The 13966-nt window shown below is 43.5% G+C and overlaps 1 protein-coding gene and 1 long non-coding RNA gene across 2 annotated transcripts; one reads left to right on the top strand and one right to left on the bottom strand.

Moving 5' to 3' along the window:
* On the top strand, positions 709-8629 carry C1H11orf97 (chromosome 1 C11orf97 homolog). Its single transcript, XM_021381902.1, has 4 exons — positions 709-1079; positions 1487-1591; positions 3788-3913; positions 6084-8629. Exons 1-4 carry the CDS (start codon positions 920-922, stop codon positions 6086-6088), a joined length of 396 nt encoding a protein of 131 aa, XP_021237577.1. The 5' UTR covers positions 709-919; the 3' UTR covers positions 6089-8629.
* On the bottom strand, positions 11681-13886 carry LOC110390469. Its single transcript, XR_002433746.1, has 2 exons — positions 13099-13886; positions 11681-12362 (listed from the first exon to the last, which is right to left on the bottom strand). It is a non-coding gene; the product is annotated as an uncharacterized LOC110390469 (long non-coding RNA).

Here is a 13966-nt window from a genome sequence, read left to right as displayed (position 1 = left end):
GGATATTAGGAACAATTTCTTCTCAAAAAGAGTGAACAGAAAGAGCATTGGCAACAGGCTGCCCAGGCAGGTGGCAGAGTCCACTGTCCCTGGAGATGTTCAGGAAATCCGGAGATGCAGCATTGAGGGACGTGGTTAGTGAGCATGGTGGGAGTGGGCTGACAGTTGGACAAGATGATCCTAAAGGTCTTTTCCAACCTTAATGATTCTATGTTAGGCTGTGTTTGGTCCTCTGATGGAGCATCTTTGAGGGCATCTCCATCACCCTGGCTCTCTTGGAGCCAGCCAGCCTCCTAACATGACTGCGCAGTTTTGTGCACCACAGTATGGAAAGGACATAAAACTACTGGAGAGTGTCCAAAGAAGGACTATGAAGATAGTGAAGGGTCTAGAGGGGAAGACGTATGAGGAGCAGCTGAGGTCCCTGTTGTGCTCAGCTCAGAGCAGAGCAGGCTGAGGGGAGGCCTCATGGCGGCTGCAGCTCCTCACAGGGAGCGGAGGGGCAGCGCTGAGCTCTCTCTGGCGACCAACGTCAGAACCCGAGGGAACACCACGAAGCTGCATTAGAGGAGAGTCACGCTGGATATCAGGAAAAGGTTCTTCACCAGAGGGTGGTCATGCACAGGAACAGCCTCCCCAGAGCACTAGTCACGGCACCGAGCTTGCCAGAGTTCAAGAAGCATCTGGATAAGGCTCTCAGACGTACGCTCTAGTTTTTGGATGGTTCTGTGTGGAGCCAGGAGTCGGATTCGATGATCCTTACGGGTCCCTTCCAACTCTGTCGTGCTATGGCTGCGCCCGCCTGCCGCACAGTCCGGGGCAGCCACAAGATGGCGACGTGCAGCCGCCGCCCGAGCAGAACCCGCCCGCTCCCGCGGCAACCGCCCCACGCGCTTCCTACCCGCCGGGCGCGGCGGCGATGAGGGCGGCCAACAGCCAGCAGCCGGCGGGGGCGGCCCAGGAGGAGGACAGCGATGGCCGCAGCGAGACGGCGGGAGGCGGGCAGCCCCGTGAGCGCCCCGTCCCCTCCTCTCGCCTTCCCCGGCCCGCTACCCCCGGCTCTCCCGTCCCCGCAGCTGGTGGGCGCTGGGCTCCTCCTGAGGGCTCCAGAAAATCCTGGAGGGAGGGGATGGTGGGGAGGGGAGCTGTCACATCCCTCCCTAGGCTGCCTGGCGTAGGTTGCCTTCTCCCGGGGCAGTGCCCGCTGCCATGGGGTACGAGACCTCCTCCACCCGCCCGCAGCTGCACCTTGGGTTGCTCGCCATGGAGAGACTCCATCGCCGCAGCTCCCCACAGCCCGGGGTTGCCTTGGCTGCAGCATTCCGTGGTGCAGAGCCCTGTTGCTGAACATGATCATGTCTGTAAATCTGTCTTAAAGTGTATTAAAGCAAAAAGAATAGGATGAAATGAAATGACATCTAGCAAAGCACGTTGGCATCAGGGAAGTTAAAATAACTGGTTCTTGTGTGATGTGTTTTGCTAACAGGTAAGAACTTTTTGTATGTTGAGCCATCTAAGAGAGTTAAAGAAATACTTGAAGAAGAGCTCTGTTTCTGGAAAGAAGAATGCCACATTAGACATCCAGCTGCAGGTAATCTTCCCTGTGAGCAAATGGAAAGTGTTTGTCGGGGCAAATGAAACAGAAAACGTTTGAGGAACTGTAGTAGAATTACTTATTTAGAAACCAAACAAACAAAACAGTCTAGAACACTTACGTACTAGTCTAGTGAACATTTAGAAACAGACGAATTGTATATAGTCTATTTTTTTAGCATGAAATTATGTGACTATAGAGAACACAATTCCATGTAATCTATCAGCTTAATAAAACAGAAACAAATACCAAACGGTAGAGAGGTTTTGTTACTTCTTTCTTTGAAAGAAGAGAGATTTTATTACTTCTTTCCTTGAAGGAGGCATTGTAGTTACTAGAATACGTTGTCTGCTTCTGCTGCTCAAAATTGAAGTTGGTGCTGAAAAGAAGTTGTTGAGGTAAAAATGAATAAAGGGATTTCCGTTTATTCAAAACAAAGCAATTAGAAAATTGGTCTGTTTAGGCAGCTTGAAGGTTACAGACAGACTTGAATACAGTAGAAAATGAGGAAATGGAAGTCTGAGAGGGAACAAGGTGTTTGCTCTGGATAAGAAACAATTAAAAAGGTATTTCAGCATTTGTATCATTAGTAGCCTGTACAGAGTATAATCTGCTTAGTTTAACTTACGACTCTGCTAACACCTAGAGCTAACATTAGCACTGGGGTGTTGAGCTGTTTGTTAACTCATACTCCTAAATCCATGATACTTTTCCTCCATCGTACGTGGTTACTGTTCTGTAGCCCGGTGTTCTATCCCACAGAGTAAAGCTATTCCTTGGTTATGTTAAGCTGCGTTTTGTAGGAATAGGCCCACCATAATCTTTCTTAACTACTCCATCTTCCACAAAAGTAGCAAGGCCTTAAATTTTGCCTTAATTTCCAAATCTGGACAAGTTTGAAAAAGGTCTTTCTGTGTTCTTCTATTTAAGATTAGAACCCAAAAGTAAATTCACTCAAAATGAACTTCAAACAATTGGATTCACAGATGAAAATGCACAAAAGCTGGGTGATGTAGCCAATACTCTGTCAGGTTTAAAGACCATTTGAACCTGCAACTGTGTGATTGTGATTAGGCTCCTTAATTACAGCACACAGTGGCAAATGGACTACTTATGTAAACTCTATAGTAAATGGAGAAAAAAAGGCACTTTGAAAACACAATTCTTCTGACTTGTCCTAGATACTTGTCCTTGCATTAATCATTCTCTGTAAGTGTGTTTTCTTACCATTGATGGTAAAGGGATCAGGACAAGTGGTTGAGTTGCAGATGCTTAACACACCGACATTGCACTGCATTCATCTGCCACTGGATCAGAATTGTCTGGAAGATTTCAATTTGATCATATGAATGGATGTTATGAAATACGTTCACATAATTTCTGGATATTCCCCACAATGAAATGCATGTTACAAAGGCTTAAAGCACTTCAGACAACACAGAACCACAAAAATATTTGTCACGGGAATGTATAAAATCTTTGTATAACAAGCTCAATGTATAATAGTATGTATAGTACAATTGCTATATACTTTGCATAGCATAATAATGCTTTGTATAATCAGGTCAATTAGATGTTGGTGTGCAAATTATTTAGTAAGAACCTAGTTCCTTTTTCATCAGTATGCATCCAGATAATTAAAGATGCTACACAAGTGGCCTGGGCTTTGATGAAATCTAATTGTCAGGCTGGATGATTACTGATATACACAGTTTAGAAGATTCAGGAGTTTACTGTTTTATGTCCATTAGGTAACTGGTAAATGGTAACCTTTCTACAAAATAAGCTAGTTTTTTTTTTTTTTTGTATGATCAATATACTGTGCTAGTTGCATTTCATAGAACCATAGAATCACCAAGGTTGGAAAAGACCTACAAGATCATCCAGTCCAACCATTTACAGTATTACTGTTGTTTCTTATGGATTAGCTACATCCTGCTTCAGTTAAGAACCTTGCAGTGCTGAATTGTTTCACAGACACTGGAGAGTGATGCAGACCTTTAGCTATCAGAATTGCTCTCTGAAGATGACAGTCACTCTTTTTCATTAATTGTGGAGGATGCGTATAGTGTTGTCCCTACTGACTTCTAATTACAGTACTGACCAAAGGGACTGTCATTTAATTGTTTCACCAATTTTAGAACAAGTTTAATAATCAGTTGTAACAGTATTATTTTGACTAATTATTAACAGTGGCTCTGGAAGGAATTTGGAGTGTGAGAAAGAATTTCTCCATTGGAGGCCTGCAACCAGCATCACAGAACAGAAATGGTTTACTTTTACCACCTCAGTTCTACTCAAGGCATGTAGGAATGAAAAGTAAGAGTCAACAATAAGAATCTTTCCTTATTTCACCTCACTTTAAAGTTGTCAGTTAATGTTTCTTTTTATAATTAATTGACATATCACTGGACTGCATGTTTATCTTGTTCAATGTTACTTTTCCATCAAATGACCTGTATAACCTTACACATTTGGGCATCCTTCTGCAGAGCTAACTCACCTTTATTAATTAGCCAACAGACTTGAAATCTTTGCAAAAGAAACCTGTTTAGAATTGCTATGTTGAGTCACCTTGTTTAATATTCTGAAACATGGGGAATAATCACTTATTTCCTACTGATGGTTGGTGAGTGTTGGTTACATGAAGGTAATAAACATTAATTCTCCTTCTTTGCATCCAGCCATAACCAATTCAAATATTTGGTAGAGCCCTCCCCCATCATGGCTTCTGATAAGAGGTTGATCTAGGCACCATCATTTTTGCAGGCATTTTTGCATTTATGGCACGTTCACTTGGTTCTCTGGGGCACTATTTCTTCCTTTGTAGTTATTTGGGTGTGGCTTTTGAGGAATGGACCTATTCCTTATGAGTTGGTAGTTTTAAGCATGGTCATCTTAATACGTCCACTGTCTCTTTTCCTGGAATGTGTTAACTTTGTAGTGGGAAGTGAGATCTTCTAGCCCTAAGGAAACACTGCATTGATTAGCTTTATAAGAGGAATATTATTAGTGCCATAAGGTTGCAGAATACATTAACTAGCATATTTTGCCATTAATAAAAGTTCCGTATCGTGTTCTCACGAGCTAGTTGTTTAAGAATACAGCTAGCTGCAGATTTTCAGCACCTCTTTCTTTCAGTGTTGATCTTGTGAGCTCTGGAGATACTGGCCTGTTAAAAACTAGCCCCTGTTGCACATAAGTGATTGACTGACACAAATTTGATGGCCTAATCCATGCCAGGTTCTAACTGCAGTCACTTCTGGTATGTACTCAAACTAAAATTTTAGTCACACCAAAGAAATACAATAAAATAATGCCTCAGAGTTCAGAGATGGCCATAATTTTAAAACTCATATGCCTGAGACTTCTAGTGAAAGCACACAGTTCTTGAAGATTCTCATCTCTTTTATTTCCCATTAAGATCAGTGAGAAAAGCACAGCTTTAAAACAAGACGGGTTATTCAAATCTATTTTGGTGCTGAAATGTATGGGATTCGTTGGTTTTCATCTGGGAAGGTAGATGTTGCTTTGTTCCTAAGGGCTGCTGCTAGAAGGAGAAGTGATGCTTCTCCTCACTGGCTTTACTGCCTGTTTTGCAGCGGAATAGGCAGGTAGCATGAGAGGAGGGATGGCAGAAAAGATACAAACGAGAAAAAACTGGAAGCAATCTGACTTCAGATCCTGTACTCATCAAACCATTTCCATTCACACAATTTCTTCTGTGTAAAGAGCAGGGGAAAAAAATGTGATAATATATTGAGAGATGGAATGTCTAAGAAGTTAGACAAAAAAGGAAAGGGATTTCCAGAAAGATGAACTTACTATGTTCAGCACCCAAAAGAAAGGCGCCAGGCAAAGGGTAAAGGAGAAGCACAGATAATGGAAGTGAAAGAGAAGACGGAGGACAGAAAGTTAGGAATTCCTGAAGGGAATTGGAGAGGAAAACACAGTTCAGCAATGCAGGGATATAAATTAAAAGAAATGAAGAAAAACGATGTAGGAGAAATAAGTGGAACAGAAGAAAAGTAAGAAATAAATTAGACCTATTTTGCTGAATTTGCTGAAGTTAATGCACATATTTTTGCGTCTCCCTTTTCCTGCCTTTCCCTAAATGTGGCTAGCTGCTTGGGGGGCTCACTCTGTGATGTCTCATCTATCCTTACAAGGGTCTTCATTTTTTTGAAAACCTGAATCTGTTTTGATGTGTCCAATCAAAATTTAAAATGACTAGCCATCTGTGGAAATTTAGGTCTGTATTTATAAGAGTTTAAGCAAGTTCTGGTTGGGTAGGGAGTTATTTTCTTGTTATAGTTGTTTTAGCCGTATGTTCCTGCTGCTTTTTTTTATCTCATGTTGTAGTACTCAAATCTGATCATCTTTCAGTCAGTGATGAAGATATTACAATCAAAAAAATTACAAAATGTTTCCGATGACAAAAATGTGCTAACTATGAAACTTGACATTTTTGTAGTTTTCTCTGTTGCAGAGTGATTTTAAGTTCCAGCAGAAAATCATAATGTAGTTGAAGAGATGCCTTAACGTTTCTTAATATGCATTAAGCTCAGCAATTCCTGGGCCAAGAGTTTGTGATTCAATATCGAGCTCAATTTAATAAAAGTTTAACATAAAAAAAGCCTGTGATGTCTCTGTTTATGTAAGAGCTATCATAGTGGCAGCCTGGAACCTAAACTAACCTGTCACTTAACTCCCACTTGTAACCATTACCATCGTGAGGTAATACCAAATGATCATTTGTTTGTATTTATTGTATTGTAACAGTACTTAGGAAATAATCATGGATCCTTCAAGGTACTTTGCAAGAACAGAACAAGAGAGAGCTTTGTGGCTGATTGGGAGAGGACCCAGAGGACTGGCAGAAAGTCCATATCACTCCTGTCTTCAAGCAGGGCTGGATGGAGGATTTAGGGAACTGCTGGCTGGTTAGCTTTCCTGCAGTCCACGGGAAGATGATGAAGCAAATAATCCTGGAAGGCATTTCCAAACATATGATGGACAAGAGGGTGGTTGGGAGTAGCCAGCAAGGATTTAGGAATGGGAAATTGTGTTTGACAAACCTGATAGCCTTCTGCAATGAGATGGTTAGCCTGGTGGGTGAGGGGACAGCAGCTGATGTTGTTTACTGTGTCACAAGCCTTGCTGGAGCCTCTGTCTGCCCCAACAGCCTCACTGACAACTGATGAAGTACAGGTTATATAGATGTACAGTGAGGTAGGTGGAAAGCTGGCTGAAGTGCCAAGCTCACAAGGTTGTGATGGGTGCCATAAAGTCTGGCTGGAGGAGAGTCACTGGCTGAGAAAACCAAGAGCTGACTGTTTAACATAGTTATTATGTAGTGACCTGGACAATGGGACAAAGTTCTTCCTCACCAAGTTTGCAGCGAATGCAAAATGGCAAGAAGCATTTGATACACCAGGTAGGTGTGCTGCCATTCAGAGGGAACTCTACAGGCTTCAGAATTGGGCAGAGAATAACTTCATGAAGCTCAGTCCAGGGAAATGCCAAGTCCTGCGCCTAGGGAGAAATAATCCTTTGCACCATGACAGGCTGGAGAACCACAGGCTGGAAAGTAGCTTGGCACAGGTGGGGGTTCTGCAGCAATGGCTGGCGGCCTCTTGGAATGCCTTAGAAAGATTGTTGCCATCACGTTGAGAAATGTGATCTTTCACTCTGCACAGCACTGGTGAGATACCTCTGGAGTGCTGGGTCCAGTTCAGGAGATATACTCAAGTTAAGTCCAGCCAGTAGCCATGAAGATGATTAAGGGATGTTACTGAAGACATGCTGAGAGCTAGGAGTGCTTAGCACTGAGATGAGGAAGCTCAGGAGAAATATGTACTGAAGGGGGGGCAAGCAGAGTCAGTCCTTATCAGGCTTGAAAGTAGATTTCCATGATGAAGAAGGTGGGAAGCTCATGACCTCTGGCACCAGTAGGAAGGGTCCTTTTCTGCCCACAGATTGGCAGCTACAGAATAGCTTCGGTGCTGTAGAAGCAGATGAGGGACCTGAAGCTCTCTCTGGCAAAGCAACTGATGGCTGAACCTGTACCATGCAGGGGGCCATAATACTAGTTGGAGGCTCCCTGCTGCAGGGATGGAGGACCACGTTTTCTGTCCCAAATTGACACTGAGGAAATGTATTGTGCGTTTGCAGATGACACCAAGCTGGGAGGAAGTGCTGATCTGCCTGAGAGTAGGAAGGCTCTACAGAGGGATCTGGACAGGCTGGATTGCTGGGCTGAGGCCAGAATTCTTTCCAGGCATCTGTCCTGCAATAACATAAACAAATGTTATTGTCTTCTTAAAGGAGGGAACTGTTTTGTACAATGAAGAAAATGAACTGATGGATAATTTAAAGCCAGAGTTGAAAAGTTCCTTATTCCCAGTGTCATCTCAAACTCAATAATTCATGTCTTTCCTAAGGTGTGGTTTTAAGAGGTGGAATGGGATTTGTTTCTGGGAATCCAAGATCCTATTTAAGCCACACTGATTATTGTTAAGAAGAAAGAGTCAGTGCCAACTTTGTACAACTAAACTTTCTGTTTGTGTTTTTGTTTCTTTTTTTACAATTATATGTGGATGAAATAGGATATTTGTTCTTTGATTGCCTGAAAGTTTTCTCTAATACTGAAAAAAATGTTTACTTTTGCAGCAGTGAGAAGGAAAACAAATCTAACTTAGCTGGTTTGAAGCCAACTCTTTTTCAGCATTTCTGTTTGACTTCTAAATTAAAACAAAAATATTGGCACTTGAAAATTGCACCTGAGGCTCTAGAGGATTTACAGCTTTTGAAAACATTCTCACTTTTTAGATGCAAATTTGATCATGAACCACACAATGATGTTCGAAAAACGCCGGCTTAACAGATAGAGGCTTTGAATAACCTTGTTGCATCTCAGTTCTTGCTTCATTTTTATTCAGGCCTCCTCCTGCAGCTTTCTCATTCTCAGGCATTATTTTCTTCATGATCTTCTTTTAAAACTTGCCAAATGAAAAGATTTTCTGGGTTCATCCTGCAGTAGCTTCGTTTTGCTGCAACAAAGGAAGATCTGTGGAACTCAATTCCTTTGCTTCTTTTTGTGCAACCTCATACAATGAAGAAATGTTTCTTAGACCTCTTCTACTGCATATTTTGTTATTTTAATTATGAAGCTCGGGTGATTCTTAGCTAGTCCAACATATTCATGTTCAAGATCTTTTTATACATCTCATGTTTCATTTGAATCAAACTAAGGAATTTGTTTAAGTATAATAGCATTATATAACACAATATTACTACTACTATATTACTACTACTATGATATTTATAATATTTCATGACATCATGTTTCTGTTAATCTAAATTTACTTTACTCACATTTTATCATAGTGTTTTTTTACTTTAACTGTTCAGCTACCCTTTTCTCATGCCTTGTTTTACATTATTTCATTTCCAAACTAAACACTGCAGTTTTGAAAGACAACAGTTATCATTGCTTCCACATATTAATAACTGTTCAAGCACTGACACCTCTCGAAGGCTATGTCTACACTATCAAGTAATGAGGTACAGCAGAAAGGGATCGATATATTAAAACAACTGGTGTTGAAGGACCCATAACTATATGTTTTAAATTTACCTCAAAGTAAAGCTAGTCTTGGTTCCTGGACTGAAATGTCCGTACAGTACTTGAGGTTCAAAGATGTCTGAAGAAAAGCTCCATCACAAACGTTTGCGCTCAGGTCTGTGAGATGCTCAGTGGGTAAAGTGAGAGCATCTGAGCATTCCTCTGGAAGCGGAGGTCTCGCCTGCTTTGGACGAATGGCTGCCACTGGTGCTGCTTAAGATGCCATCCAGTGCTCCAGAACTCAAGGCTGAAAATTACAGAATCACAGAATGTCAGGGATTGGATGGGACCTCGAAAAATCAGCTAGTCCAATCCTCCTGCTGGAGCATCCTTGCTAACCGCTAACAAATACCCACTGAGCCAAATTTCAGCTTGATAGTACACACCTGTCAGATTATCTGAGGATTGTGTGGTTTTGGCAGGAAGGATTTGTGCTCCAATTTCGGCTCTGATCTATACCGGCGAACAAAGATGAGTGCTGCACCAGAAGGTAGAAGTGTGCTGGGACAGGATCCTCCATCCACACTGCGCACAGCAAATCTGTCTGTGCCTGTGCCTTGACCTGGAAACGTCAACTTTATACACTTCTAATACAGCCCTGCTCAGTCACAGGTGGAACTGTAGTCTGAGACTACTACTGAGTTTGAGACTTAAATGCTTCTCCTGTGTAACAAAACAGAGTGAGTCAGAGTACAAGAGGAAGCCAGCTGGGCAAAAACACTTAGTGCTGTTAGAGACTGCAAACATTTAGTCTTCAAATAAGCAAAATATTCTTTGTTTTGCAACAGCCTCATTACTAACAGATAGCATTTTGTTTTAAATTCCTGGCTATCAGTATCAGTGGAGCTACTGCAATTTCCGTGGAGGGCTAAAACCACAGTTCCCTGATTTGTGTATATGATAGCAAAAAGTCTGTGTGGTCCTTGGTCCACAGCTACGTCCTGGGCTGGTTAACCTCCAAAAGCAGACAAAACCAGGTGTGTGTATTTCCTTTAAAATTTATGCAGGCATCTGGTAATGCTGCTCATCCTTCATCATGTTGTACTTCGCATCAGCGTCAGTGGGTGTGTTTCCCAAGTCAGAGGGAACAAAACTACTTGAGAAAAAGCAACTACCTTTGTGAAAAAGAAATGTAGCGAAGGCAAATGCTGTATGAGCTGCCATATTCCCAGCTCTGGTTGAGGTGCAGTTTGTGAAAGAAGGAGTGCATAGTTTTTTTTTTTTTCAAAGTTGTCACTTGGCTTGTCACTTGGCAAAGCTGTCGCTTGCAGACAACACCAAGCTGGGAGGGAGTGTTGATCTGCCAGAGGGTAGAAAGGCTTTACAGAGGGACCTGGATAGACTGGAACAATGGGCCAAGGTAAGCCATATGAGTTTCAGTAGGGCCAAGTGTCAGGTCCTGCATTTTGGTCACAACAACCTCAGGCAACCCTACAGGCTTGGGGAGGAGTGGCTGGAAAGCTGCCTGATGGAAAGGGACCTTGGTGTGCTGATGGACAGTCGGCTGAATATGAGCCAGCAGTGTATCCAGGTGGCCAAGAAAGCCAATGGCATCCTGGCTTGGATCAGCAATGGTGTGGTGAGCAGGATGAGGGAAGTCATCCTGCCCCTGTACTCGGCATTGGTGAGGCCCCACCTCGAGTACTGGGTTCAGTTTTGGGCGCCTCAGTACAGAAAGGACATTGAGGTGCTGGAGCAGGTCCAAAGAAGGACAACAAGGCTGGTGAAGGGCTTGGAGAATATGCCCAGTGAGGAGAGACTAAAGGAACTGGGGCTGTTTAGTCTGGGGAAGAGGAGGCTGAGGGGAGTCCTCGTTGCTCTCTTCAAATACCTGAAAGGTGATTGCAGTGAGAGCAGGGCTGGTCTCTTCTCAGTGGTGACAGGTGACAAGACAAGGGGAAATGGCCTCAAGTTGTGCCAGGGAAGGTTTAGGTTGGATATCAGGAAAAACTTCTTTCCAAAAAGGGCTGTTAAGCACTGGAACAGGCTCCCCAGGGAGGTGGTTGAGTCACCATACCTGAATGTGTTTAAAAACCATTTGGATGTGGTGCTCGGGGACATGATTTAGCGGTGGGTTGTTAGAGTTAGAGTAGCATGGTTAGGTTGCGGTTGAACTTGATGATCTTCAAGGTCTTTTCCAACCTGAGCAGCTCTATGATTCTATGATTCTGTGATTGGCTTGTAAGTACCTCCATGTTGAGTTGTTTTGTAACCCCAGAATTAATAAACCTTGAAATGTTTCATAACCCTGGAATTAATGACAACATTTTTATTGACTTCATTATATGTAGGATTGGGTCTGGCATGATCAATAGGCTCTAATTGGCCAGGCTGTGGAATTTATCAACACATCATCAAGGAACAGGAATGAAAACTAGACTAGGCAAGTAGAATCTGGTCTAGCTTTCTCCAAAGTCATATATCAAATTTATGTTCCTGAAGGAAAATAAGAACTGCCGTTGCAGCGGTACAATCCAATTTATTGGGTGAATCATGATTCAACAGAAGTCAGTTGAGCTCTCTCACTGATTTTCATGGGTCCAAAATTTCTCACATTATCTGCAGAAATCACTAAAGAACCAACATTCCCATTTTGTGACTAAAATCAGTGTTGTTTGTCAAGGCAGGTCCTGTGAAAATCACACTGTTGTTTTGTTTTGCTGTTAGCTAGCACACTATATTGAAGACAATGCTAAATTAGATAGAGGGGTTGACATGCTGTTTTGAACAACTTCAAATCAGAGACTCCTGGAGAAATTTGGGCTGAGCCAACAGAAATCTTGGGAAGCTCAGTGAAGAGAAGTATAACATTCTGCACGTAAAGCAGAAAACTCCCATGCACTGGTGCAGGGGGGGAACAGGCTGGATGATAAACAACCACGCTGGAAAGGACCTGGGGGCTCCATGAACAGCAAGCTGAATGTGAGCCAACCATGAGCTCTCCTTAAAAGTAAAGCAAGCCATATCCTGAGCAACATCAGGTGTACGTGCAGCAGATTGAGGGCAGTAATCATCCCCTGGCACTCAGCATTTGTGAGGAGGCATGTGGTATATTGTGCTCTCTTTCAGCTTCTCAGTTCAAAATGGAAGTTGAGAACGTGGAGGGAGTCCAGTGGAAGGCCATCGAGACGATGAGGGGCCCTACAGCACATAAAATGAGAGAATGAGCTATTCTTTAGTTTTGAGAAAAGGAGACGAAGGGATGATTTAATAGCAGCCAACAACTGCCTGAAGGTGTTATGAAGATGACAGGGCCAGATTGCCCTTGGATATACAAGGGTCAACAGCCACAAATTACAGGTTGGGAGGTTCAGTGTTGGACATTAGGAAAAAATTCTTCACCAAGAGGGTGGTGCAGCACTGGGACAGGCTGCCAGAGGTCTGCTGGAGTCTCTGGCCTTGAATATTTTCAACTTCTTGCTGTTAGTAAAGCCAGCACTGGTCCTTCCTGAGTAGTGACTTCCAGAGATCTCTTCTGGCCAACACTAGTTCAGAGCAGAGACAGTACTGACTGTAACCACAGTTGGTTTTTTTGTTTTGTTTTTTGTTTTTTGTTTTTAATGTGTGCTTAGACCACAGAAAATGGAAGTCTGCAAGTGGAGTTCTTTACTCTGAATCCTTCTGAAGTTCTTTACTCAGAGGGCTGTGAATTGCTGGCACAGGCTGCCCAGAGAAGCTGTGGGTGCCCCATCCCTGAAGGTGCTCAGGGCCAGGCTGGATGGGGCTATGGGCAGCACGCCCATTAACCACATCCCTCAGTGCCACATCTCTGCAGTTCTTGAACACCTTCAGGGACGGTGACTGCACCACCTCCCTGGGCAGCCTGTGCCAGTGCCTCACCACTCCTGAGAAGAAATGTTTCCAATGTGAACCTTACCTGGCACGACTTGAGGCCATTACCTCTTGTCCAAGCTGTGTGAATCAATGACCTCTTGGTTCACTGAAGCAAAGGGCTGAGAAACACATCTCAGGTGGTCTACTTGATAGGCTTCTTCACACTTTTCTGTGAAGCAGAGCTGTGAAAAGTGATTTCCTAGTAACCCTAAAGATTTTAAATAGCTGTGAGATTTAAAAATTAAATGTAAACATTCGGGTTCCAATAATGTATTAAAATGACAATAAAATTATTTTAATAAATCCTCTTTGAATTATTGTTATTTTTTACTATTATTATTGCCTTTCCAATTTGTTAATCCTTTTACAGTTGCTTGAAGCTGGTGCAGTTGGCAGGAAGTCAAAGCTTCCGTGGCCGCTGTCTCTTCCTCTTTTTCTCTAAGTAATTTATTCAAACCTTTGCTCAACTTTCTCCTTGTAAGTGCAACTGTTTTAAAAGAGTCATAGAGTCACAGAACAGCTTGGGTTGGAACAGACCTTAAATATCACCCAGCCCCAACCCCTGCCGTGGGCCGGTTGCCCCCCACAAGCTCAGGCTGCCCAGGGCCCCATCCAGCCTGGCCTTGAGCACCTCCAGGGATAGGGCACCAAAATCCCCCATGGTCTGTCCCGGAAGAGTGCACACTAAGGGCAAGCCCTTCAGCTCCAGCTGAGCCTCGGCGGCTGTCCGGGGCGGGATGGGAGGGAATGGGGAGAGCAGAGATGCGCACACAGCGCTGCAGCTCCGCACCTGGGCGGTGCCTTATCCCAGCTCGCTATCTGACGCGGTCCTCGAGCTCCCAAAGGGCGGGGCCGGGCGGCACGGAGGAGCGGGCCGGGCCCGGTGCAGAGGGCGGGCGGTCGCGGGGTGG

The sequence above is a fragment of the Numida meleagris genome, chromosome 1, assembly GCF_002078875.1.
Source record: "Numida meleagris isolate 19003 breed g44 Domestic line chromosome 1, NumMel1.0, whole genome shotgun sequence".
NCBI lineage: Eukaryota > Metazoa > Chordata > Aves > Galliformes > Numididae > Numida > Numida meleagris.
Note: the sequence above shows the minus strand (reverse complement) of the source record. Positions and strands in the feature narration are given on the sequence as shown.